Below are 27,500 nucleotides of genomic sequence, written 5' to 3'. Positions count from 1 at the left end.
GTATATATATATATATATATATATATATATATATATATATATATATATATATATATATATATATATATATATATATATATATATATATATATATATATATATATATATATATATATCAATATACATTTAACATATTTGTCAAGTAACTACTGTCAAGGTTTGTATGTCCTGTCCAAAACAACCACCACAAAACTGGATATGGTTAATCACACAGTAGTCAGTTATAACCAAACCTTTGAAGTTCACAGAACGAAAACAAACCTTTTGATGTTTTGCTAGGAACAGAACATTTTATGTTCCGGAACAGAATCGTTTAAATAATGGTAACCGGTTAATACTGTTATTTTTTCGTTCTTTGACAAGATTTCTGTGCAATATGACTTGGTGAGGTTCACTTCCCAGCATTTCGTCATCGGGATAAATGTAATAGAGAAGCTTGCCGCCAACAAGTAGCCTAATCAAGATCGTATCCCAAGCTGTAGCCTGTCTCTCAAGCTCAATCATAAGAGGTATATTGTACCAAGTATTTTACAAATGTTTGGTTTTAAATATGAATTCTATCTATTTAGATAGGCTATGAATTTCCAATGCATTGTTGTAAAAATCTGCTGGGTCAAGCAAACGAGAATATAGCCAGAGACTTTCTAATGAGGAGACACAGCACTCAAAAAACCCTCCATAGAAATGCATGGGGTTAGTTTGTAACGCCAATATGGCCGTTGTCTACACATATCCCACCCCTTCCTCGGCAAAACGTCGACATGTGAATACATTGAGCCAATCATGTGGTGTGATGTGAATACATTGAGCCGATCATATGGTGTGTTGTGAAGACATCTTCCCAATCTTGTGTTGTGAACTCGCCGCTGGAGCAAGATTGGTGTCGTGAGGACTTGCGCACGTGCATTTCTGCTGAATAGGATGCCCGATGAATGCCCAAAAAGCGTTGCTATATGGCCGCCGAGTGGAGGGACTTGCTTAAAAGGACTTTGATATAGCTAAATAATGCTGGACAGCTAAACGACACGACAGAAATTTTCCTTCTCTTAATTCATGTACAGGTATAATACTGAAAAAAAAAATGTAGGCATGTCAGAATTACAGTTATTCCGCATAATGTAGCCTATAGTGCTTTTTTAATGTTTGATGATAAGATATAGAGTTAAGGAAAATATGTAGATTAACAATATATATAAGTATAACTAAGTATGAGTAACAAAATATATAAGTCCTAGTGATCAGCCTATTTGTATGTCCCGCGGCTGACATGGAACGTTATTAACCAGTTTAGGAAGTTTGTTCTAACCGGTTCAAGAATGTCAATTTTAGGGTTGAACCGAAAGCCGGAAACATTAAAATACTGTTTCTGTTCAGAACCATACAATTGGAAGAAAAATCTGGTTCAAAGCCCAGGTTATAACACAAGTCACACAGGAATTCCACAGAATAGTGTAAGCCTTTGTGGTTGCTAGTTGCTACATAAGAAAACAAGACTACTCACATTGTAGGCGTGTGAGAACTCAATCTCAATGGGTGTGGATAAGGGACCTGGCGTGGGCTTGATTGTCACGGAAACCACCTTGGAATTGAGCACGGTGTTGTTTCTATGCAGGAAAGGGCAGACATGCAGGTCTTAAAGCTCACATCAAACCCTGTCAGCTCCATCACTCCCCCCTGCACCTCCATCAGACTATTGGATCAGATCACAGAGTCAATCTGAGCTATTCCCCCCCCCCCTTAAACAGCTATTCCACCCACTTCCCCACCCACTACAGTGTGTTTCTCCATGTGATCCGGCAATGCAAATGCCTGGGGCTGCACAGGCTCTCCCACGACAAACCACTCGGCTCATTTCTTCACAACTTATCAAACATGTGAGGATGTGAGAGAGAAAGTAGGGAGAGAGAGAGAGAGAGGTAGAGAGAGAGAGGTAGAGAGCAATGCCAATGAGAACTAGAAGGGAAAAGCCTCCTGATCACAGATGCATGAATGCAGATTTTATTTTGAAGCGGTGTGTGTGGGAGGATTGGAGGGCTCTCTGCCATGTGAATGCTACTTCCAAACATGTGTTTTCCATGTTTGCTATGGTAATAAGTCTCCCCCATCACGAGCATGATAAAGTGCCCTTGTGCTCTGTGACAGCTGCTCAAATAAAAGTTTAAAATGGCCGTAGTGTACAGTCCACAAGGTGTGGAATACATTTAATTTACATGCATGAAATACTTAACAGTGTTCATACATTACTTATTCAAAAAGTGAGCTAGTTTAGAGAGTCTCAACTGGGGCCACTGCAGGCCAATTTAAGTGGTAAATAGTACAGAACCCCGCTCCCATAGCAACAAAGCAGAGTATAGCACTGGGGGGGCAGATAGTGAGACAAAGAATGGATAGACAGAATTCAGGGAAAGGAGAGAGTGTGAAAGATACTGTAGATGAAGAGAGGGAAAAAAGGTGGATGGAAAGAAAAACAAAAAAACAATTAGCTCTCACCTCCCAAGGGACAGGATGCTACCCAGATCTTTGTAGAGGACGATTCCAGTCACAAATGATGATGTATCATCTTCATGTGTTCAACACATAGACACAAACACAACAACAAAAAGGATCATTCAACACACAAACACACACTTGTTAAAACATTGCATTGAAAAGATGGGGTAATCCTTGTTTTTGGCAGGGAACGTGCCGCACAATGTGTGAACAAGTGCGTGGTTTGTGCTAAAAGTGCTTGCTTTTATCCAGCCCCCCCATCCAGTGTTGGAATATGCTAATGACTTCACATGTGTGTGTATGTGGGTTTGGATTTTATGTGTGTTTATGTGTGTATCTGTGTGTGTATGTGTTTTTGTTTCTGTAAATATGTGTGTGTGTGTGTGTGTGTGTGTGTGTGTGTGTGTGTGTGTGTGTGTAGGGGTGTTGGTGTGTCTGTGTGGGTGTCCGAAGTTTGTGCCACTTAAGGTGAGTAAGAAAATACAGGTCACCCTGTCTCCCTCCCCCACTGCCAGTGGCTCACAGCAGTGCTGGCCTACATACCCAACCATCTATAAACGCTAAACACACATGTACACACACTCACACATACACACACATGCAAAGCCACACACAGTGAATACAAAGAAACCTGCAGCCACACACACACTCACTCACACACACACACACACACGCACGCACGCACGCGCACACACACACACACACACACACACACACACACACACACACACACACACACAGTAGTAGCAGACAAATGATAGCACAATCATCTGTTTCCATAGCAGCCTGAATTTGCTCAAGGGCCAGGAAGAAATATGCATCGAGCTCAAAAAGATTAACACAGCTAACTCCAGGAGCCATCAAAAATGTAAACTGCAGGACTGTCAAAGGAAGACAAGGCTCAGGGCCTCAGGCAAAACAAAAATGACACAGGAAACACACACACACACACACACACACACACACACTTGCATGCATGCATATACACATTGTCCCATCTGCTTTCCCATCAACATATACATACTCTCGCTCATAGACACACAAACACACACACACACACACACACACACTCAAACTGTCTGGCTTACGCTCTGTGATTGCTGGGGAGATTGCCAAGCTGTGTAGGCAGCGGCTGACGCTCTGGGCTTTCAGCTGCGCTCCCATGGGCACTGGGGGGAACAGCGTGTGTGAGTGTGTATTTGTGTGTGTGCACGTAAGCGTCTGGGCTGCTCACGGGGGCTGGCTATGCCTCCGCTCTGCCATGCTTTCTGGCCTATCTGTCGATACAAACGGTCAGACTCACTGGAATGGAAAAGGACAGAGGCTTCAGGCGATGTCATTTAAAAGGGAACACACAACACCGGTGTGCTTGTGTTTGTGTGTGTGTGTGTGTTTGTGTGTGTGAGAGAGAGAGAGAGAGAGAGAGAGAGAGAGAGAGAGAGAGACAAAGGGAGAGAAACAGGGATCACACTAATCACCCACTCTCAATGTCCATTTTCATTCATCTCTTTCAGTGGTCTTTGCATGGCAAAGAAGTAAGCATGGAGAGGCAGGTAGCCAGTGTTGTTTTAGTATGGACTTGCTGCCCATGTCTATTAAAAGGGTCTCCTTACAGTCAGGACAGAGGAGATGTCCAGCAGAGAGGAAGAGATGGGTCAAGAGAGGTAGGAAGACTCTGTGGGCGACTGCAACAGGAAGTCCTGTTATGGTTGCTGTGAGGGGAAGCTCTGTGATTGGATGGAGCGGCCTCACCTGACTTGTCGGTGGCCAGGACGTCTTTGGATACGGTGACGCGGTCCTCAGAGCTGCGTGCCCACTCCACCATACCCCTCCAGCCCTTCATGGGGAAGCTGATGTCAGCAGTCCCCGACACCGGCCGCTTGTGGATGCTCAACACTGAAGAGGAGGAGGAAGAGGAGGAGGAAGAGAAGGAGGAAAAGGAGGAGGAGGAGAGGAAGAGGAGGAAGAAGGAGGAAGAGTAGGAGAAATAAGAACAGAGGGTAGGAGAAGAAAAATGAGGCAGAAGAGGAGAAGGAGGAGAGGAAGAGAAGGAAGAGAATGAAGAGTAGGAAGAGGAGGGAGAGAGGAGGAGGAAGATGAGAAGGAAGAGGAGGGGGAAGATGAGGAGGAAGATGAGGAAGAAGAGGAGGGGAAGAGGAGGAGAAAGATGATGGGGGAGAGGAGGGGGAAGATGAGAAGGAAGAGGATGGGGGAGAGGAGGGGGAAGATGAGAAGGAAGAGGAGGGGAAGAGGAGGAGGAAGAGGAGGGGGAAGAGGATGGGGAAGAGGAGGGGGGAGGGAACGGAGCTGAGATGTTAGCAGAGATAGAGAGATGGGACAACTGTTTTTATTGCTCTGAAGACAGCAGACGGAAACTCTTGTGCCATACATGACAAAGACCCATCTGAGAATTCACAGTTACTGTGGGCTGCAAGACTGCACATTTGAGATTATGGCTGAGAATTCTGAAGAATACCATGGTAACCACAAGTGAGTGTGTTATCAAGCCCTGAGTGCAGTGGACAGTTCTCAGTGAGCCCTATTTTAGGGCTGATATCACTTTATCTAATTCATCACAGATAGCAGCCTTCCTTCAAAGCCTCCTTTGAGACTGTTCGATCTTATCGGCTAGAAATCCTCTGTCAGTGCCTTTACAGTCCACCCAATCATTCTCACTGAATCACTCTTCATCTTTTTTCCATCTCCCTCTACTCCTTGTGCTGTGTGTGTGTGTGTGTGTGTGTGTGTGTGTGTGTGTGTGTGTGTGTGTGTGTGTGTGTGTGTGTGTGTGTGTATGTGTGTGTGTGTCTGTGGCTTTGTGAAGCAGATAGTAGCCAACACATCCTGACACAATATTTCTTCTGATTCCCCCCTCCTTGTAATACTACATTCTTATGATGCCTTTGCCATGTGTCTGTTTGTGATGGACAGCAATGGGAACAAAACTGTGTGTTTGTGTATGCAGGTTTGTGTGTGTGTGTGTGTGTGTGTGTGTGTGTGTGTATGAGCATGTTATTTGTGGGCATGCGCGTGTAAGTGTCTATCTTCTACGGCGGCTGGCAAGGATGTAGGAGGATGAGAGAGGGAGAAAGCAAGAGAGAATAAAAGAGTATTAAAGAGTTCAATCAGGTTGTGTTGGTGTCTTTGAGCATGTGCTCCCCAGTCCCCCCTTTCAGTCAGACCTAGACACCCTGAAAGTACCTGGGCACATTCACAGGACTTCAAACAGCACCTCACTGACATCACTAAAAGCTTCTTGGCACTGTGATCACAGGCGGACAGAGACACAGAGAGAGAGAGAGAGAGAGAGAGAGAGAGAGAGAGAGACAGACAGGAAGAGTCAGAAGTCGTTCAGAATAGCCTAAGAAGTCTCTCGTTTAGTTACTCCTACAGATGGAAGGCTTTTAGGGAACTGTTCTGGATTTCAGCCTGGTTTTGAGCCGATATATCACCCTGCTGTGACCAGCACTTTGGTAACCTGTTAATTCACTGGAGCCAGAGATCAGGGTGAAAAAAGTGTGTGGAAAGAGGAAATAATGAAGTGATACACTGACACTAAGTACTGTGGTCATACTGAGGAGAACAGATCATGCAGACCTATACTTTCATATTTATTTTAGAAAAGTAACATTTCTCCTGGGGATGGGAGTCGTTAAATACTGCTTCACCCTGTGACTGCTGAAGGAGAGAGAGGACGTGGACAGGAGCACTGGGATGTACCTAGGTTGTCTGTGACCTCGTAGGTGTCCTGGAAGTCCTTCATTCTGAAGCTGATGACATCCACAAAGTCGTCCACTAGACGGAAAAGCTCCTTGATATTTGGCCCAAGCTATGTGAGTGAGAGAGAAAGAAAGAAGATATCAGTGTTAGCGTGGCCAAATTATAAGTGTATGAGATAAAGAGAGAAAGAGGGAGGGAGAGAGAGAGAGAGATCACTCACCAACTCTGCTTCTTCCCATTTGTCTCTGTTCTCCTCCATTAGCAGGTTACTCACTGACTGGACAAAGTTCTGTCAGAGAGAGGCAGATTGAAATATGTATTGTGATAAAGAGAGAGACAAGAAATAAATAAAGAAAGAAAGAAGAAAAGAAGGAAAGAAAGAAAGAAAGAAGGAAAGAAATAAATGGGAGTATTCATGGACCAATCTCCCAGGCTATCTAAAAGATTGACGTGGGTGACTTAAAAGTGCTGCCAACCCTCATGTCCAGGCTGCTGGGACTGTACTGGACTCGTCTGAAGATCTCCGTCATGTTCTTCAGCACGTCCACAATGGCCAGCAGATCACCACTGTAGCTCGTCCCGTCGCTGGATGTCACCCTCAGCTTGGTCATGACCTCGGAGACGCCATCTCCCACAAGCCCCCGTTGTGCTTTGGACAAGTGTTCACGAGTCTGTGGAATCAAAAGTCACAAAGAAAGAGGACCTTTATAGATCCTTTATAAGATTTTAAACCACGTTTGCTGCGAAATCAGAGACTTACTGACCAGGACTTGGATTAAAGGCACCCTTAACAAGATTTGCTGTCAGGGTCCCCCTACAGTTGAGAAGCGCAAGAATAAACTAACTAAATATGTGTCTTTTGCAACAAAGCATGAACATAACTCCAATATAATATAGAGGGAATGCACCGACAGCAGTCTGTAGAAAAATTCCTGTAGCATAGGATTTTTCTGTTACAATTCCGGAGGGGGGATGGGGGGGGGGGTTTCTACCTGAAACTAGAGAGTTACTAGGTCGGTAATCGCCTACAAAGAGCCACTCAGACAAAGTCAGAAGTGCCGTTCGTCATGTTATGTGGTTATGTGCCAGCACTGACAAACATTCAATAATCAGTGGATTTTCTTGAGCGGTGCAAACAAAAATAGAACTGAAGCACAATCAACACTGTGGTGATGAAAGAGTTTGGTGCCGGTGTGCGGCGCTAGTGTGAGGAGTTGTACTGAAAGCAACGGAAAAGCACTCACTATGAGTTGTTGGCCTCTTAAGACCTCATGGCTTTTATCTCTCAAGCATTTTTATTTCTACATTGGATGGATATTTTTTCATCACGGTGAAAAAGGAAAGGACTGTGTTTTTTTAAGGGATTCTAAATAGTTTACTTTATAAATTGTATAATTGGCCTTATCTCCTAGATTCAGTGTCTGCAAATATGATTCAATATGATACAATTTGGAAGCGAATTGGAGAGAGAGCAGGGGTGGGATCCGGAAAGGACCACGGAGCGGGAATCAAACCCGGGTTGCCGGCGTACGGTGCAGGTGCCCCAGCCAGTTGCGCCACAGCTGGGGCCATAATTGATTTTCTTGTACAGTATATTTTGTTCCAGTACAGATTTAGTCCATGTGGAGCCGCTTCTCTCTATATCTGGCTTGCTCTCTCTCTATATCTGGCTTGCTCTCTCTCTATATCTGTCTATCTCATTTTCTCAGCAAAATGTGTACTCAGGGACCTTGGCTTTGTGTTGCTACTTGCTGAGGCTCTCTCTCTCTGTGTGTGTGTGTGTGTGTGTGTGTGTGTGTGTGTGTGTGTGTGTGTGTGTGTGTGGGCAGACTGGATGCGGAGGGCTCACCAGCGACTGGATGCTGCGGTAGTCGTTGGAGACGCACTTCATGTAGGTGGGATTTTCCCAGAAGGCGTTGCCCAGGTCATTTAGCGAGCAGCGTCGGAGGATCAGCCCTGGAACAACACACACACACACACACACACACACACACACACACACACACACACACACACACACACACATACACACACGCAGTAACACACACACACACACACACACACACATACACACACGCAGTAACACACACACACGCAGTAACACACACACACACACACACACACACACACACACACACACACACACACACACACACACACACACACAGACAGAGAAAGACACCTAGGTTGAGCAGCGAATGAGGGAGAAAATGTCCCAAACTCATCTGCTGGAGCAATTCATTTGGCTCCCCGGTTCGGCACAACCCCCTTCCTTTGGTTCTGTCCCTGTCCACAGCAGGTGGGCTGCCACAGCAAGAGTGAGCTTTCCCTCACCGTGTGAATCTCTCACACAGTCCCAGCAGGCACCACAAACTGGGCTCTGTGCAATTTCAACCAAATCGCTTTTGTTCACCAAAATTACTAAATAAAAATGAGTTTTTTGCAGGTCATAGGCACCACTAATGAATAAAGATATCTGCATCACTATTTAAGGGCAATCATAATTTATTTGACAGATGAGTGTCAAGTTTGGAAAACCAGTTGCACTGATGTATGTATGTATTAAGTATATTTGTGTGTATGTGTGTGTGTGTGTGTGTGTGTTTACATGTGTGTGTGTGTGTGTGTGTGTGTGTGTGTGTGTGTGTGTGTGTGTGTGTGTGTGTGTGTATTGCTTGACTTGTGAGAGTTACCGTGAGCGTTGGGGGGACAGCGCACTGCTGCTGTGTCTCCTGCCACTGTACTCTTCCACACCACATTGGAGAAATTCTCCTCGTCGCAAATTTCATTGGGCTCTGCTTGCGGCCATGGGGGAGAGGGGGGAAGAGAGTCATCACAAACGCAGCCAGTCCACACCAAAAACACATGATCCCATGCACACACACACACACACACACACACACACACACACACACACACACACACACACACACACTGACACACACAAACGCACAATCGCCTTGGCAGGCTAAAAAAGCCAACCAAGCAGACAATGTGCCGACGACACACTAATGGAGAATTATGGGACAGCTGAGTTGTATTGTTTTTTCTCTTCAAAATTAATTTGCATCTGTTAGCAAATCCAATATTGCCCCAGATGTTGCAGACTAAGAAAGATACATTTTTTCATGCATTATTTCCAACTGTGAATAGTGTAGTTACATACCATTAATGTTACAGTAGTATGAACAGATGTGTTTATGGTGTGCAGAAAACACTAAATTCATGACAGATCCTTTGAATAATCAATAACTATTCAGTCATTTTGTCATCTAATCCGTCTTTCATAATTAAAATGTTTGTACACTGTACAAGTGGGTTGAGTTGATGGATGGATGGATGGATGGATGGATGAGTGAATTGCTGGAAGGATGAATGGAAGCTCACCTGGGCACCTCTTCTCATTACAGGACTGCACCTCCTCGCGGTCCCCCGGGCACAGCTTCCCCCCGAAGAAGGGCCCCTTACAGACGCGCTGCCTCTTCTGGCTGCCGCCGCCGCACGTCCTGGTGCACGGGTCCCAGGAGCTCCAGAGCTGCCACACGCCGTCCACCGGGCACTCGCCCAGGTTGCACTCCCGGCTCTCCAGCCACTCGCCCCGGCACTCTGAGCCTCCATACGAGGGCCCGCTGCACTCGCGGATCCGCTGCTTGGTGCCGTTGGAGCAGGTCACTGAGCACGAGCTCCAGCTGGACCACTCGTTCCACACCCCGTCCACTGGGGGGGCAAAGAGGAGCAGAGGGGCAAAAAAACATCAGGATGGGATAAAACTGAACTGTCCCTTCTTAAAAACCCAGTGCTTGGTGAATTCTGAATCACAAAATCAAAGCTGTGTTTTAAATGTTCACTTGCCCACTATGTAGGACACTATATACAGCAGTAAATCCAAAACCATTTTGTAGTGCTGTTCAAAATTCCAACTGATTATTTAATTCATGAGGAGAGAGTGTGTATGAAAGAGAAAATACTGCAGACGGACAAAGACACACAAAGATGTCTTTTCAGTCTTGTGCAGAGCGCCTGTAGGGGATCTTTCCTGCTACAGCTACCCATTTCCATCTACTGAGGGAAATTGCAGGCTTTTAGGTGAAATTAGCAGACTGGCAAGAAGGCTCCCAAAAATCCATAATGTCAAAAATCTGCCTCCTTGCATTTAACAAATAGGGCTGCTGAGCAATGGCTTTTGGCTGTGTGTGGACACCTAGACATTCATTTCTATAAACAAAGTGGTCTTGTGCTTCAGTTGTGAAAGGGTGAAAACATTTAGAATTGTTACAAAAGACACTCCCGAATTACCGGTACCCATTCATTTTGCTGACACTCAGGTCAAATCCTTTTCCAGGTTGCTCTGTTGGAGAACAGAATATGTGTCTGAAGTGATTTTCTAGCAAGTTCATCCAGCATGTCTTTCCCTTTTTTGGCCAGTGGAGTGATTGCCTTGCCAAAAAAATCAAATCTTATCTTAATCACATCTCAGTGTCCCCCTGGGGTCATTCTATTTTCAGGTGTATGTGGGAGGACAAAAGCTGGTCATTTTAATTCCTGGAATATTCACTGTCAACAAGCTGGAGATGTTGATTAATTATCTCGCTGCCATTTCTAGTTTAGCTGCTTTTCTGAGGCAAAAAGGTTCATGTCATCACAAGACCCAATCTTAGTGTCTGCAGTTTCCTTCAAATATTCATTTAAAGCAGGATAAAGGCTATCAAATGTAGAGAACCAAAACACTAATAAGAAATTTATACAGAAAATAAAGACGATGCATGTGTTCAGCAGGACTGAACTGCACACTGAAAAGTCAATTTCAAATCTCCTTTGTGCCTCAAGACACCACTGTGATTGGCCAAACACCTGCTTTGATAGTGAATGACACAGATCGTCCGTTGCTTTACAGCACACATGAGTACACACGGTGGGATTTGTGCTGAGAGCATACATCCATCATGTCGCCAGCACACTGATTTTCCACGCTGTCAAGTTGGCACAGATGACCGACCGCCTCTTAGCCAGAAGAAAACATCAGTGACTGACAGGGACCGAGAAAGAAAGAAAAAAATACTTGAAGACGACTGAAATACTGAAGACGATTTTAGAAGATTTATATTGTCAACATTTCAACAATCTCTTTATTTCTGTTTTCAACAATGAGAAACTCCAACTGTCAACACAGACAGTCTGTCTGAAATAAGGTATAGAGGCATGTTCTAATCAAATACTGAATTTGTCTTTCTAAGACACCATCTTTTTTGAAGGCAGCATAGATGTATCCATTATGCTGCCTTCAATGTCCAATTTTCTTTGTCCAATATTCTATCAAGTTAAGTCGGCTGCAACGGTGTCCCAACAATAAATACTGTATATGGAAGACAGCACTTGCTAGGCTGTCCGAAACTAAGTTCATAGTTGGTACCTTGATCCTTGTTTTGGAAAAGTGACTCATTAGACAATTGAAGGCAGCAAGGCAGCTGGCAGCTGTTTCCCCATTTCGGTCAGATGCAGCATCATCAATTCACACAGAGTCTTTAAGAGCTTTGAAGAGCTACAGGGGCTCTGGTGTGCATCTGTTCTGAGTGTAGCTGTTGTGGTGATGTGTGGGTGGCTACCTGGGCAGACAGCAATGTTGCAGTACTTCATCTGCTTCTCAGGCCCCGTGCACGGCTCCCCACCGAACTGCGGCGGCTTGCAGGTCCTCGTGCGCTCCCGCTCGCCCCGACCACACGTGGATGAGCACAGGCTCCACGGTGACCACTCCTCCCACACGCCGTTCACTGCAATCAGAGCAGCTAGGATATGATTTATAGAGAGAAAGGGACAGGCCACCCACAGGACACACATACACACACGTGAGTGCACACACACACACACACACACACACACACACAAAACAGATACATATAAAATGCATAGTTGCATATTTCCCATTTTACTCTCTTGGACAAAGCACAACACCCACATCTACACATCTAGACAGACACTTCTACACACACTGACAATATCGGCACGCAAATACCTACATGCAGATTACATCCTATGATATGAGTTTTTACACAGAGAAGTGTGCAGTAAAACATCTGTGTGAGTGTTTATGTGATGGAGATGCTGAGCCTCGATCTGCTGATCCAGGCATTGGGACCCCCCATCTCTAAGTGCCGGGGAAAACAGCCCCTTCATGGTTCCCTGGAGAGAATGAGTCTGTGCTGCAAAGTTTGGGTGTGCACGCTCTGAGCATGCTCAAAAGGCCACTCTGGGCGCATTCCCAGCATGCATTGGAAGTGCTCGTTTTCCAGTGTGTGATGGTGGCACTGCTGCTCGTTTCCACCCGTGAGGAGGAAGAGGAGGAAGAGGAGGAAGAGGAGGAAGAGGAGGAAGAGGAGGAAGAGGAGGAAGAGGAGGAAGAGGAGGAAGAGGAGGAAGAGGAGGAAGAGGAGGAAGAGGAGGAAGAGGAGGAAGAGGAGGAAGAGGAGGAAGAGGAGGAAGAGGAGGAAGAGGAGGAAGAGGAGGAAGAGGAGGAAGAGGAGGAAGAGGAGGAAGAGGAGGAAGAGGAGGAAGAGGAGGAAGAGGAGGAAGAGGAGGAAGAGGAGGAAGAGGAGGAAGAGGAGGAAGAGGAGGAAGAGGAGGAAGAGGAGGAAGAGGAGGAAGAGGAGGAAGAGGAGGAAGAGGAGGAAGAGGAGGAAGAGGAGGAAGAGGAGGAAGAGGAGGAAGAGGAGGAAGAGGAGGAAGAGGAGGAAGAGGAGGAAGAGGAGGAAGAGGAGGAAGAGGAGGAAGAGGAGGAAGAGGAGGAAGAGGAGGAAGAGGAGGAAGAGGAGGAAGAGGAGGAAGAGGAGGGGCAGGGAGAAGGACGAGGAGGAAGAGGAGGAAGAGGAGAGGAGGAGAGGAGAGTAGGGAAAGGGCCCAGACTAATTAGCATGCAGGAACAGCTGTCTACGCTAAAAAAGAGGGGAGAGAAAGAGAGGGGGAGAGGTAGAGGGGTGCTCTGCTCTGCTCTGCTGGGGCGCTTTGGGACGTTCGAGGGACTGATGCCATATCTGGAGCATTGACTTCCCAACTGAAGTGAATGCATTGGATCTTAGATATGTCAGTCAGCATATTTTGGCTCATCTGTCTGATTAGACCGTAGCTAGAAGAAAATTGTTGTTGACTTAGGTCGGCCAGATTCAAACAGGATCGGGCAGTCATAACTGTCCAGTTGAAAAAGAACTAGACAATCAGGACTTTGGGGCTTGTCTACAACTGTTCACATATGACCTGGCTGTGTGTTTTGAGATTGGCAGTGTTGGGAATTAACCCCAGGAAAAAAAGAAAAACATTCCTCACTCTTCAGGAAAATAACCGATAAGGTGATCACTGTGTGTATTTGATTTTGCTGGGAAAACAATTTTGAGCAGCTAAACAGATCAGTCTTTTTTTGTTTTTTTGTTAAAGGAACCATGATGGCTATGATCAATGGAAACAAAAGTTCACTTTAAAAGCATCCAACACGGCAACTCATACAGTCACACTCACATCATCCACACTCACGTGACTACAGCAAACCACTAGTCTACTGCTACACAAAGTCACTCCAGTCTCCATCAAGCTCATTTTCAACCTGTGTACAGTCTTTGTCAGTCATGATTTATATATTTATGGTATTATATGTCTTGGTCATTTAGACATGGATTCTGGTCTGTTGAAAGCTGTAGTCTAATGCATATCTTTTTTTTCTGATAGATTTAAATAATGGCTTCCCTTAAGTTTGGGCTGCTGTTGGTTAGTTTAGGTGTGGTCAGTGTGTGTTTAATACGTTGTGTCTTGGTTTAGTGCGTGTTAGGAGCCCAAGCGGACAGAATGACCTGATGTGGCTCATTGCCTTACCTGTCTGGGGGGACTGTCCAGCGCGTGTCTTGTCTGACTCGTCACGCTTGCGGCTGTCCATGGAGCGCAGCGACTGGCTGCGAGAGCTGGCACGCCCTTTGCCTGCGGGGTGCGGCAAGGCCAGAGACATTAGCGGACGTTAGCGGACGTTCCAGGAGAGGCTGTGGGCCACATGCCAGGAGGAGGGCTAGTCCGGACTGGACAGCGCCTCTCTCATTTCTACGCTTCATGCCCAACCATGCTCGAGTGGGAGGGTGCTGGAAGTGGGGGAGTGGGGGGAGCTATTTGGGGGGGAAATTGAATCTCGCCATAGCAACGCTAAATGTCCCCGGGGCGGCATTAAGCGCATAATGGCTCTGATTAAATTTCCCCTGTTATTGGTGCAGGTAAGGGCAGGCCGACTGCGCCGTTTCTTGTCAGTGTGTAACTTTCAGGGTTCTTTACACCAGTGGCCAATTGACTACACAGACACAAGGTGTGTCTCGCAAGTGTGTGGCCCGTACCATGGGGCCAGGAGGATGAGGGACAGTAACCTAGAGCCTGGCTGAGATGTATGACAGCGTTTAGTGTGTGTGGAACATGATCACTATCGCACTGGAGCTGTGCAGTGTGTTGTTTTGTTCTGTTGTGTTGAGATGCTACTTGAGGTAGTAAGTTGTCATTTTGTCAAGCACAAGCAATGAACATGCATGTGTGTGTGTGTGTGTGTGTGTGTGTGTGTGTGTGTATGTGTACTGTATTTCTTTTATGGCATTGTGCAATATGCATATGTGCAAGACTGACTTTATTTTACATGTGTTTTATTTACACTCTTCCTTATTTTCCATGAGTTTGTCTGAGTGTATGTGTGTGTGTGTGTGTGTGTGTGTGTGTGTGTGTGTGTGTGTGTGTGTGTGTGTGTATATGTGTGCTAAAATATGAGACCCTGATGCAAACTGGAGGTATCAGATGACGAGGACAGAGATGACACAGACATTTCAAGAGTCCACATGCACATACATACATACAGACATACATACATAGAAACATGGGGAAAGCAAAGACATCTGAGATGTGAATGACTGCACTGTGTGAGACCCATGAAATCATTCCACAGCATGAACCCACTGCATTCATAATGAACCGCACGTCTGAACGGCCACTGCGAGTGAGCACCAGACACCAAGGTTATGCAGTGGTGGATGAGCTAATCTCCATAAGACCCACACACAGGTGTGTGTGTGTGTGTGTGTGTGTGTGTGTGTGTGGGTGTTGTTCCAGGGCTGATCCTCCGACGCTGCTCGCTAAATGACCTGGGCAACGCCTTCTGGGAAAATCCCAGTGTGATTGTGAGTGTGAATGTATATGAATGTAATGTGTGCATGCATGACTGAATGCCTGTGTGTTTGCATGTGTATGTATATGTATATGTATGTTTTTGTGTGAGTAAGCATGCATGAGGTTGTGTGTATGTGTGTTTGTGTTTGTGTTTGTGTTTGTACATGCATACACTCATGCATACAGTGAGTGAACATACTGCATGTTGCATGTGAGTGTGTGTGTGTGTGTGTGTGTGTGTGTGTGTGTGTGTGTGTGTGTGTGTGTCTGTGTGCATGTGTGTGTTAGAGAGATATCCTGTAAGAGAGGTCTCACCTATACAGGCCTGAGCATTGCAAGGCCGTCCTTCCTCCAGAGCACCATCACAGAAGTTGGCCTCCCCGGCAGGTGATTGACAGGTGCGTGTCCGAGTCTGGACTCCACCTCCGCACTCACTGCTGCACTCTCCCCACTGGCCCCAGCCACTCCAGCCTCCAACTACAACACACACACACACACACACACACACACACACACACACACACACACAGACAGAAACTCAGCTATAAGACCTTACAAACAAAACGTATAGGCAGCGAGCAGTGACTGGCTGTCTAGATTTTGGGCACATACCAGAAGGGTCGCCCAAAAAGGTTGCTCAAAACGCTGGTGGCGCAGAATCATATAACATCAGTTGTAGGCAGGAACTCTTTATTAACGCACAGGCACAATAGCCTACTTATTCAACTCCCAAAGTTATCCATGCAGAGTTTTAGCTGGATTTGGTAGCCCAATATAAATATTTGTTCTTTTTTTACTACTTGATTTGGCTGATTGCTACAATACCATTTGCCTATCCTCATGGTGTATCCTACCCTTCTCATGGTGTGTCCTACCCTTCTCAGCTATGTAGGCTAAATCATTTTTCATTGGGTTTTAATTCTTATTGAGATGTTCCAAAAATGAATGTTTACCTGTAGTTAGACATAAAACATTCTACCTAAAAGTTGTTTGATTTTGTTAGTTTGTTCTAAAAAGTTACAGTTAGGGTGACCAGATGAGATTGGCTGAAATTCGGGACACTTTTTTTTCTCGGAGGGGAGGGGGGGTAAGCCTACAGCTAATTTTCAAACCTGTACCAAAACACATTTTATTCAAACATCAAGTCTGCCTCAAAATACAACAGAGAAATCATGAACTCAAAATGTCATTGTTGGAAAAAAACAAAAAAAAAGCAATGACTGCGTAACAGTGCAAATCAGACCTTTCAGAATAAGGATAATAGCCTAACGCTAATAACAAGCCTTGCCAAAATTATGGGTCATTAAGTAAGAATACAAAATAATTGTTAGATTAAGTAGATTATGTTAAAACTACATGGACATTAGGCCGACCTTCCGACGTATTTTTTTTTGCACACACGCTGGCTCTGCCTGCTGCGCTGCCTGCACATTCAATGTCCTGTCAGTGCATATTCGCGCCTAATTATAGAACGTCAAAAAGAAACAAAGTAGCCGGGCTGCATCCAGACACTTAGCTGCCATAGGGGGCTGCATGCAGTCGACTCAACCTCTCTACGGACAGTTTTTAATGTTTATCAGAAAATAACGACTCAGTATCCTGATTGAGTATAATTTTCGGGACAATTAGGGCAGGATTCAGGATTCGGGACAACTGCTTGGATATCGGGACTGTCCCAAATTTTTCGGGACGTCTGGTCATCCTAGTTACAGTGGAACACGGCCTGCTGGGAATTGCTAAATGATCTTACCAGAGACTTTGTAATGAGGGGACACAGCCAAAGTCCTTTTAGGCAAGTCCTTTCACTCAGTGGCCATATTGTAACGCTTTTTGGACACTTATCGGGCATCTATTTCGGGCAGAATTGTGTGTGCGCAAGGCTTCACAAATCACGACACTTGCTCCAGCTGCGAGATCACATAATTGGCACGATGTATTCACAACATACCAAATCATTGGCACGATGTATTTACAACATACCAAATAATTGGCACGATGTATTCACAACATACCACATGATTGGCACAATGTATTCACAACATCCCACATGATTGGCACGATGTATTCACAACACACCACATGATTGGCACGATGTATTCACAACATACCACATGATTGGCACGATGTATTCACATGTCAACATTTGGCGGCGGAAGGGGCGGGATATGCATAGACGACTGCTGCTGTGTTTGCGTTAAAAAATAACTCCATACATTTCTATGGGAGATTCTTTGAGTGCTGTGTCTCCTCATTAGAAAGTCTCTGACACAGCACTCAGAAAATCCTCCTGCATGGGGTAAGTTTGTAATGTCAATATGGCAGTTGTCTACACATATCCCGCCCCTTCCGCGGCAAAAGAGTCGACATGTGTATACATTGTGCCATTCATGTGGTGTGTTATGAATACATCGTGCCAGTCATGTGTTGTGATCTCACCACTGGAGCAAGGTTGGTGTCTTTACACATGCGCATTTCTGCTCGAAATAGATGCCCGATAAGGGCCCAAAAAGTGTTACAATATGGCCGCCGAGTGGAGGGACTTGCCTAAAAGGACTTTGATCTTACTTTCTGTCACATACTGGAATGTTATTACTTCGTCTGGCAGTTATGTGGTTTCTGGATTGTATTGGAATTAGATATTAGCAGCCCAAATGTTTAGCAAGTGTAAAAGTGACACATAGAAGTGAAAGGGAAACGAGAACTGAAGGACCCTAGAGTTTTCTTCAAAATGGAAGAATAGGCTACCTTTTTCACCCATCTTCAGACATTAATGTGACAGTCAATATAGTAGTGCAAAGTCAGGCCATTTATTGGCCTGACTTTGCACTACTATATTGACTGTCTATGCACAATTGCACAATTTCAACCCAATTTTGCTGCTCTTATTTATCCTACTAATTTACTTTTTATTGTTTTCTTGAATGTTATGTTTGTCTGTGGACTTAATTGGTAAAATGATGTCTTGTCTCCACCGTGGGACAGTGAGAAACATAATTTCGATCTCTTTGTATGTCTTGGCATGTGAAGAAATTGACAATAAAGCAGACTTTGACTTTGATTAATGTAATGCGTTTGCAATGCCGAAGTGTAGCCAGGAATTTGGATGTATGTGTCAATGACATGCTGAATGGATAAAGTCAACTTCTAATATCCCTCCTGTTGTGTTTTTTTTTATGTTTACTTGTTTTGTTTTCCTGGTCAAAAATGGCTGCTGCATTATAACTTGTTATAAATCTATAGTAACACACATATTATCATCAAATCTTGTAATAGACCTTTGTATCAACTTGTGTTCTATTGGATATAACCAGTTTTGAACTTCCATTTGCTAATTATGGCCTGCAGGCCTCACTGACCTGAGCTCATGCAAGTCATAAAAAGGGGAAGATTCTATTGGGGAAAGGTTCCAGTGGGGGCTGGCATACAGTAGAAGCAAAAAGGGCGAGTGAGGGTGTGTTTGTGTGTGTTTTTTATTGTACAGAAGCACATATACAGTCCATCTGATCAATAAGTATGTGCCTGGACTCAATTTTATACACTGACCATTTTCTCACCCATTAATTTCTAATGGCCGGTCATTTTTGACCGGAAATACACATGGGTGTTCTAAAGTTAAATAAAACACTCAAATTGTTATAAAAATGATCTGAAATGATAACCTGAAATGATAACCTGTGTCAACAAAGTCAAGGAGCCTCATGGTAGTCAGAATAAGTTAACAATATTTTTGAGAGAAAAGAATTGTCAATCGGTCACATTTGACCACAAACACAACAGGAGGGATATAAGGTGAGTTACAGGTTTCTTTTTGTTATAGAGTAGGATCAGGGATAGCAATTGTTACTTCTGTTCCCTGTTGGAAAATACACACTTGCAGCAGTCTGTCTGTGTTAACATCTGAGCACTGATGCTGTGGTTAATATAGTATATATTAGCAATTGTGTGGTGATACTGTATACTACATGCTACATTGTGTGTGCTGTTTAGGTTATCTATTTCTATTTGCTGGTGTCAAGTCAAGCTGGTAATTTCACTGTCAGGTATTTCTTTTGTGTAGCAGTAGTGATTCATTCGGCATCAGGCAACCTCTGTCCATGGTTGTAATATAATGTTCTAATGGTGACCCTATCCTTGGAGATTGCGAGTGTGCGCGTGATGGTGGTAGTCGTTATCGTCTGTTCAACCAACCCATTCTTACCCATTTGCAGACCACTGACATCTCATTGACATACTATGAACATTAAAACCTCCCTTAGTAGTGATAAAAATCCCCATTCGGTGGGCCATTGGCGTGGCGGAGGGATGTGGACCCATAAACATGGCAGGCAGGCAGGCAGACAAGCCCCGGCCTCCTGCACTCTCATGAATGTTTAATGGAGAAGACTGTTGCCTGTCTACCCCCAGTGGCACAGACAAATATGTATTAATCTGCATGAATAGAACATGAAGCTGGCTGGGTTCCAGACAATGGAATTTTTAATTACTCCAAAATCAATTGCATGGGGGGAAAGAGAGAGAGAGAGAGAGAGAGAGAGAATGTGGAAAGAAAGAGAGCAGAGGACAGTGGGGGATAAAGAAGAGGGTAATACAATTTTACTGTGTGGCAACTGAGGTGGGCAAGTTCATGGGGACTGCAGGGGTGCACAGCAGAGAGAAAGAGCAGGGAGGACAAGTTTCATCTGGCTCTGGTGTAAATATGGACCTTATCTGGGCCAGGTCAATGCCAGACGTGAGCCATACCCAGACCAGCTCTGGCCCAGCCTCTGCAACTTGCTGAGCAGCGTACTCTATGCACCAAAGACAGGAAAGGACAGAGGAAGACAAAACATCCCGAATAACTGAATACATCACGGATGTAAGCAGGTAAATGCTACAAAGAGCATTATCTAAGGGGTATTATTTACAAAAAAAGTACATTAAGTCTGCGAAGATCAAGGGTTTCATCAGGCCAGCCACCCACCCACTGTGATCTACTGCGCGGCTGCAAGCGCCTCTCCTGCTATCAATTCATCCCTTCACATAAACCTAACCAGGCTTGTGTGTGGGCACACAAGTAAAACACTCAGCAAACTTCATTCCAGAGGGCAGATCCCCATCTCCCCCAAGAACACGCACTGACAAGCTCAATCAATATCTGCTTTTCTTCAGCGAGACTGACTGATGCAGGCCAGCTTGTTTACTGTTGTTGTGGGGCTGGGCTGATTGCTTCAGCTTTTGTCGAGGCAAATTTTACACCCAGGTCTCATTATGTGAACACAAGCTATCCACACATCGCCAGCATGCATTTGCACCAAAAGTTTGCTAAGAACTGAGAGAAAAAATTAATCCAATTTAGCACGTTATTCCGTCATTCACAAACTCTACCACCCAAATCAGGATGTATGCAGTCTTTTGTCTGACAACCACACCCAACGCTGACATCCCCATTACCCAATCACGGCTCATTTCAACTGGCCCTCTGTCCAATGACATTTATGGATGCCTTTATGGACCCACCTTAAGTCTGCAACAGTCCCTTGGGGAGACATAAGTGAGCGAAAGTGCGGTGGAATAACCTTGAGCTCTTTGCCTGAATTATTTTCAGGCTTATTTAGAGCAAATGTGCTTCATGAATAGCAGAAGGACTGAGCGGATTGGGGAGGATGATAAAAAGAGTAGGGAGAGAGAGCTAGAGGGGGAGAGAGAGAGAGAAAGAGAAAGAGAGAGAGAGAGAGCGTTTATCAAAAGAATTCACACGGGGCGAAAGGAAGGCAGGGGAACTCCATTTGGCTGATAAGATTCTCTCTCCTGTGAAAAACGGCAAAGCAATATGAAAATTTCTCAGCTCATTTATGACAAGTGAAGTGACAAAAAGGGGGAGAATAATGTCGTGTTTTCTTTCTCTCCCACCAAGGACATTTCATTATGCTCTCAATAATTCCCCTGCTCCTTTTGTTAAGTGCTTGCACCTGGATATTCCAGCTGTCTCACCCAACTTTGCCAGGAACCTTTATCAATCTTACAATCCTGCGCTTGTCTACCACCTCCAGTTCATTACCTCTCTCTCTACCCCCCCCCCTCTCTCTCCCAATTAAATTAAATTCAAAAAGCTTTATTGGCATGACTGTACATAAAATATTGCCAAAGCATTAATACAATATAAGTAGTAGTAATAATAAGCATGAAACGTTATGTAGTTATGTATATGATCTTTCTTGCTCTCTTTTTCTCGGTATTGCTCTTTCCAGCCCACAGATCCACTCTAAAGGCCATGTTCACTCTCACCCTAAGCCCAACAGCTCCACTTCCCTTTTGCTTCCAAACAGGGACCTGAGAAGTCTCTGTAACACTTCAGTTGAAGGCTACGTTCACAGGTACTTATTACACACTTATATTCACTGTATAACATTCTGACACAGCTATATGTAAGTAAGTAAGTAAGTAAGTAAGTAAGTAAGTAAGAAAGTATCGTAACACCCCCAATTATCACCACTTTTGTTCAGAAATTCTAAAACAACGATGTTTTTTAACACTTCAAAATAACATTTACTAAATGAACCTTACATTTTTCAGTAGCCATAGTTGTGTAGATTTGAACAAAATCTGGTTTGGTTCTTAACGGGAGCATTTACTGCCTGAAATATCCGATTTTGTTTACCACGCTCGGAGTTATAATGCTGGCCTGATGGGTCGCCTATTTACACTGTTTCAACGGCACATGGACGGTTAGACCGAGAATTCTCGTTGTGAAATTAAAATTCCACTGGAGCTCCAAGCGGTTGTGTACACGCAGCCTTACAACACTGTTTACAGCTCCTCGAGTCACGGTAAAATGTAATTTTTGGTACATAGCTAATTTAGATACACCTATGTTGTGCGTGGTTGCGTTTCTATAGGAGTCCGCTGTCTTGGTTTGTATAGAAATGGATATTAAGTGACACATACACGCAAGACGGTGGAAATACGGGACCGGTGGAAATAGGGGGAGTTACGTAAGTGAAATGTATTTCTAAAGCACATTGTACACAGCTTACAGTAACTAAAGTTGAATGTTATTCTCTTTCTGTAAGTCACTTTGGATGAAAATGTTTGCTACATGTAAATGAGTAAATTGGGCTAGCATGCAGTAGCCAGAAAAGTTGTGGGTTCAATTCCCGGCTTCTACTTTACCCAGAGTTGCTCCGGGGACAGTAGCCCCATTTACATTTAATTTGATTACAAACGGAGTAATGGCTCAATCGGAATAATATGCCTCATGTACATGTATACAACTCAACCAACTGGATTCAGCCCGATCCAACTAAGCTTCCAGTTGGATCAAAAGAGCTAGTGTGCTAATGTGCCGGTAAGTCACTTTGGAAAAACTGTCTACTGAATGAATAAATGTGTATGTAAATAAATCTGAATGTAAATGTATAGAGATGCTGTATATTTTAAACAAATAAAAGCACATATACACATACACATACACATACACATCTACAGATTAACTAAGTAACAACAAGGGACAAATACAGAATTACAGACAGCAAGTTTGACATTAGAGGATACAGGTGTGTTCTGAGCCTAGATTTGAAAGCAGTGATAGAGGGGGCGTGTCTTATGTCAGATGACAGCTGATTCCACAAGCATGGAGCAGCGACTGCAAAGACTCTGTCACCTTTTTGTCTGACCCGAGAGCGAGGGATGTGAAGAAGACCTTGACTGCAAGATCTAAGAGACCTGGGGACTGAGTGGGAGTGTAAACGGTCAGAGATGTAGGTTGGGGCCAGACTGTTTAGAGCTTTAAAAACCATCAACAGTATCTTGAAATTAATCCTTAAATGGATCGGTAGCCATTGAAGAGAGGAGTTAAGACAGGAGTAATATGCTCCCATTTTTTTGGTACCAGTCAGCAGTCTTGCTGCTGCATTCTTATTACACTGCATTGGGGCTTACCATCTGAGCTGAAGGTGTTAATTTATTCGTCAACAACCTTTTTTTTTTGACTAAGGCTAAGACGATGACTGACTGTCCTGAAACACTGGGAGATTAGTTTAGCAATGATTCTGATAGAACCTATTTTTGACAACAAAAGACATTTCTTTGTCAAGGCTGAGTTCAGAATAGAATATACTGTAATACCCACTTTTTTTGTATGTCTTATGTCTTTGTGAAATGTATATCAATACTCCACAAATTACATCAGGTGGATACAATAGAATACAATACAATACAATACATTATTACACTGCATTGGGGCTTACAATGTATTATAACCTCCTGATACAGGACCACTTGGGATAGCTTTGCGGACCACCAGTGATTCCCCGACCACACTTTGAGAAACACTGGTCTCAGCTGGTCTCTCGACAGTGGTCCATTCAAATCTTTTACGTCTATGGTCAAATCCTGGTGTAACCAAAGTAAACATACTAATGTGAGTAATTATAACAGTGTTGTGGACACACAATATTGCTGGAAAATTGACATGTGTGAAACACTATTTGACTCAAATGGTAATCAGAAATAATTTGTTAAAAAAAAAAAGACTAAAATGTGTTGACTAAAACCGACTAAGACTAAGATACCTTTAGTTTTCTTTTTTGACTAAACTAGACTAAAATGTGAATATGGTGTTATAATGTGTGTGTTTGTATGCTCACCTAAAGTGTGTAAGTGTGTATGGTGTGTGAGAGTGTGTAGATGTGTGGTTTATTGATGTTGTGGGCATTCTTGCTGAGATGAGGAACTGTCTGTGGTGTGTGTAAGATGTGCAGTGTGATAGAGGGTTTGTTTATGCTGTAGGCATTAGTGCAGCTTGAAGCTCTCCTCTTCCTTTGGAGAAAGAAACTTGTTGAAAGTCACCTATGTCCCTCTGTATGTGTGTGTGTGTGTGTGTGTGTGTGTGTGTGTGTTTTGGAGGGAGGGGGGTAGTGAGAGTGGCTCTCTGGTTACGGATTGTGTGTCCCAGTGCACTGCGGCCATCGATGAGCAGCCCATCAGTGTCCCAGACCAGACACACTACCCCGGGATCAGTTATATGCACACACACACACACACACACACACACACACACACTACCTGAGAATCAGTTACACTCTTCACCCCAACTCTCCCTCCTGAGACGACCGGGTTTCTAAGCTTTTTCCTGTGTGTGTGTGTGTGTGTGTGTGTGTGTGTGTGTGTGTGTGTGTGTGTGTGTGTGTGTGTGTGTGTGTGTGCGCGCGCACTTCGGACTTGTAACCGGAGGTTTGCTGGTTCGAACCCCGACCAGTAGGCACGGCTGAAGTGCCCTGTTGTTGCAGGCAGCTCACTGCGCCGGGATTAGTGTGTGCTTCACCTCACTGTGTGTTCACTGTGTGCTGAGTGTGTTCCACTAATTCATGGATTGAGATAAATGCAGAGACCAAATTTCCCGCACAGGATCAAAAGAGTATATATACTTATACTATATACTTACTTATACACTATATGTATATATATATATATACATATAGATACTGTATGCTTTGGCAACACTTTCTTCACGAATTGCCATGCCAATAAAGCATTTTGAATTTGAATTTGAATTTGAGAGGGAGAGAGAGAGAGAGAGAGAGAGGGTAAAAGCCTGAGCATTTTCATACAGCCATGTAAGCCAGCATGCTGTGTCTGCAGGGCTCTTTCACATGGTTCATACTGACACCCAGAGGACAGAAGCAGCCAACTGCACGCCTACAGATAGCAGGAAATGAGAGGCACAGAGAGAGAGGGATGGCAGGAGAGAGATGGATGATGGGAGAGAGAGGGAGGAAGAGATAGAGAGAAAGAGAGTGGGGGGAGGGTGAGGCAGGAATGGACGTCTGTGAGGCAAGAATGAGAGATGATTAATGAAAAGGAGGAGGTATTTGGCTGAATGTCACCTTGGATCTCACCATTTCACAATGAATAAAATAGCACTCAATTCCAAGACAAGGCAAAGGCACTGTGGCAATCAAAAAGCAAACAATGCACCAAGAAGGAATCCTCTCTCGCTCTCTCTCTCACTCTCTCGCTCTCTCTTTCTCGCACTTTCCCTCCATCCTTCTGTGTCATGGCCCCATTGGCTACGGCTCAGGCTTAATCCACTGTTTCTTACTTGAGTGTGTGTGTTGATTTATGTTATGTGTGCATGTGTGTGTGTGTGTGTGGGTGTGTATTGCTTGCCTGCAGTCAGTATCCTGCCCAAGATAAATATTTGAACAGCTGCACTCACACACATCACATCACATTGATTAATCTTGCTTGGGGGACAGGAAACAAAACTCCTGGACTCCCCCACACACACACACACACACACACACACACACACACACACACACACACACACACACACACACACACACACACATACACATGACACACTCACCCTCACCCCATTAACCCCCCTGTACTGTCAGCATAAAGTGTTCCCTCCTCAGCCCATCACAGTCATTAGCCCTCTAACCTATAACAATATATTTACTCCACCAAACCCCCAGTAGGCTAAATGAGACCCCGTCGCCATTATCTCCCAGTGCAGAGAAGCTACGATTCAGCTCCTATTACATATCCATTAAAAATAACCGCAACACCTCCCCCAAGCTACCAGTAATGGGTCATTCGGTCACGCCAGCGATGCTTGACCGAGGATTGCTGGTAGATAACTGCTAACACAACACACAACGCAGAAAGCACATGAGCTGCGTTGAGCTGGAGTCTGGAGAGGGGAGACCATGTTTTTTTCCCCAGCTTTCCCCACCACACCTGATTCTATTAACACCTGCTTCCTCTGAGCCCAGGGAAGTCCCAGCCGAATCACTATTGTCCTCCAACAAATGTCTCTCCACCACCTGACTCCTCCCGATCCCACGCCAACTTTAAATGGAAGGTTCCTCGTTATAGACGTTCTATTCCACATCCACTTGAAATGAAAGATTCCTCACTATAGACGTCCTATCCCACACCCACTTTAAATGAAAGGCGCTCCGCATTATAGACGTGGCTTTGAGCTGGAGGTGTGAGAATGCCTAAAGAGAGTACTAGAAAAGTAGCTCCAGTGGAGTAGCATTAGCACAGAGGTATGCCCTGGGCTGTGTGTGTGTGTGTGTGTGTGTGTGTTTGTGTTTGTGGGGGTGGACTCCAGCTGCCAGCAGGAGTCAGCCGATGCGACATTTCAATTCAGAAGATGGATGATGAAGAAAAGTGGCGGATCAAAAAGGAGAATCAAAAGCACCTCCACTCCACTAAAAGGGTTCAGATGGGTCTTCCACTTTCCTTGGGTAGGCCACAAGAGAGGGAAAACAACCATGCTTTTCTCTCCCTCCTTCCCAAGTACATCCATCTTCTGCCCGGGAAGGGTTATTGATAAGAACACATGCACGCACGCACGCATACACACACGCACACACACACACACACACACACACACACACACACACACACACACACACACACATACACACACACACACACATCATTCATGTTGCACATGGGAGCATAAGATAAATACCTTAAATCTCCTGACAGTGCTTAGATGCACCAATACCATTGAGATCCAATCTCTTTGTTCCTATAGCAACCTTTTTGTATATGACCTGGGAGAAAGCTGAGGCAAGCTTGATATGTCTCCACACACCCACTCCCAAGCCTGCACCCCCTCCATCTGAAGCACTTCTACAAGCTCTATCCCTCACCCTCACACTATTCCACACCTCTGTTCTACCCCTCACCCTCACACTATTCCACACCTCTGTTCTACCCCTCGTCCTCACACTATTCCACACCTCTGTTCTACCCCTCGTCCTCTCACCACATCTCCATCCTTTCCCCTCTCTCTCTCTCTCTCTCTCTCTCTCCTCACGCTCTCTTTCTGTTCTTTATTTCTGTCCATTACCTTTTTTTTTGCCTCTGCTTCCACTCAACGCTAGTCTTTTTTCCCACTTGTTTTTTCACTGTCCAAGCTATTTTCTCAAACTTCAGCATCATTTCCTCTCCCCCTGTGCTGCACTTCCTTCTTTGCTCTGAGCACTGCTCATATTCAGAGGTCATGTTGAAGAAATTGCTTCGCCCAACTCTCTTGCCATCTTTAAGATATAGCATGAATTAGGGCGTCCTCACATCCAACCAGGATCACTCCTCTCTGCCTGTGTCACCCTCAT

At 44.6% G+C, this 27,500-nt stretch overlaps 1 protein-coding gene across 8 annotated transcripts in view; it reads right to left on the bottom strand.

The window, feature by feature from the left end:
• Nucleotides 1-27,500, bottom strand: part of adgrb1a (adhesion G protein-coupled receptor B1a) — an 86,809-nt gene that overhangs the window by 28,872 nt on the left and 30,437 nt on the right. For 5 of the 8 annotated variants that reach the window (XM_048260316.1, XM_048260319.1, XM_048260320.1 and 2 more), the window contains exons 3-14: nucleotides 15,697-15,858; nucleotides 14,065-14,166; nucleotides 11,814-11,993; nucleotides 9,598-9,927; nucleotides 8,904-9,005; nucleotides 8,060-8,166; nucleotides 6,687-6,881; nucleotides 6,431-6,499; nucleotides 6,211-6,319; nucleotides 4,243-4,386; nucleotides 2,491-2,560; nucleotides 1,502-1,604 (exon numbers count right to left, since the gene is read on the bottom strand). In XM_048260316.1, coding sequence (XP_048116273.1) covers nucleotides 1,502-1,604; nucleotides 2,491-2,560; nucleotides 4,243-4,386; nucleotides 6,211-6,319; nucleotides 6,431-6,499; nucleotides 6,687-6,881; nucleotides 8,060-8,166; nucleotides 8,904-9,005; nucleotides 9,598-9,927; nucleotides 11,814-11,993; nucleotides 14,065-14,166; nucleotides 15,697-15,858 — 1,673 coding nt within the window. The remainder of the gene's footprint in view (nucleotides 1-1,501; nucleotides 1,605-2,490; nucleotides 2,561-4,242; nucleotides 4,387-6,210; nucleotides 6,320-6,430; nucleotides 6,500-6,686; nucleotides 6,882-8,059; nucleotides 8,167-8,903; nucleotides 9,006-9,597; nucleotides 9,928-11,813; nucleotides 11,994-14,064; nucleotides 14,167-15,696; nucleotides 15,859-27,500) is intronic. The other 3 variants (XM_048260317.1, XM_048260321.1, XM_048260322.1) reach the window with 3 other exon arrangements.

This window comes from Alosa alosa, chromosome 13 (assembly GCF_017589495.1).
Source record: "Alosa alosa isolate M-15738 ecotype Scorff River chromosome 13, AALO_Geno_1.1, whole genome shotgun sequence".
NCBI classification, from domain to species: Eukaryota; Metazoa; Chordata; class Actinopteri; order Clupeiformes; family Clupeidae; genus Alosa; species Alosa alosa.
Note: the sequence above shows the minus strand (reverse complement) of the source record. Positions and strands in the feature narration are given on the sequence as shown.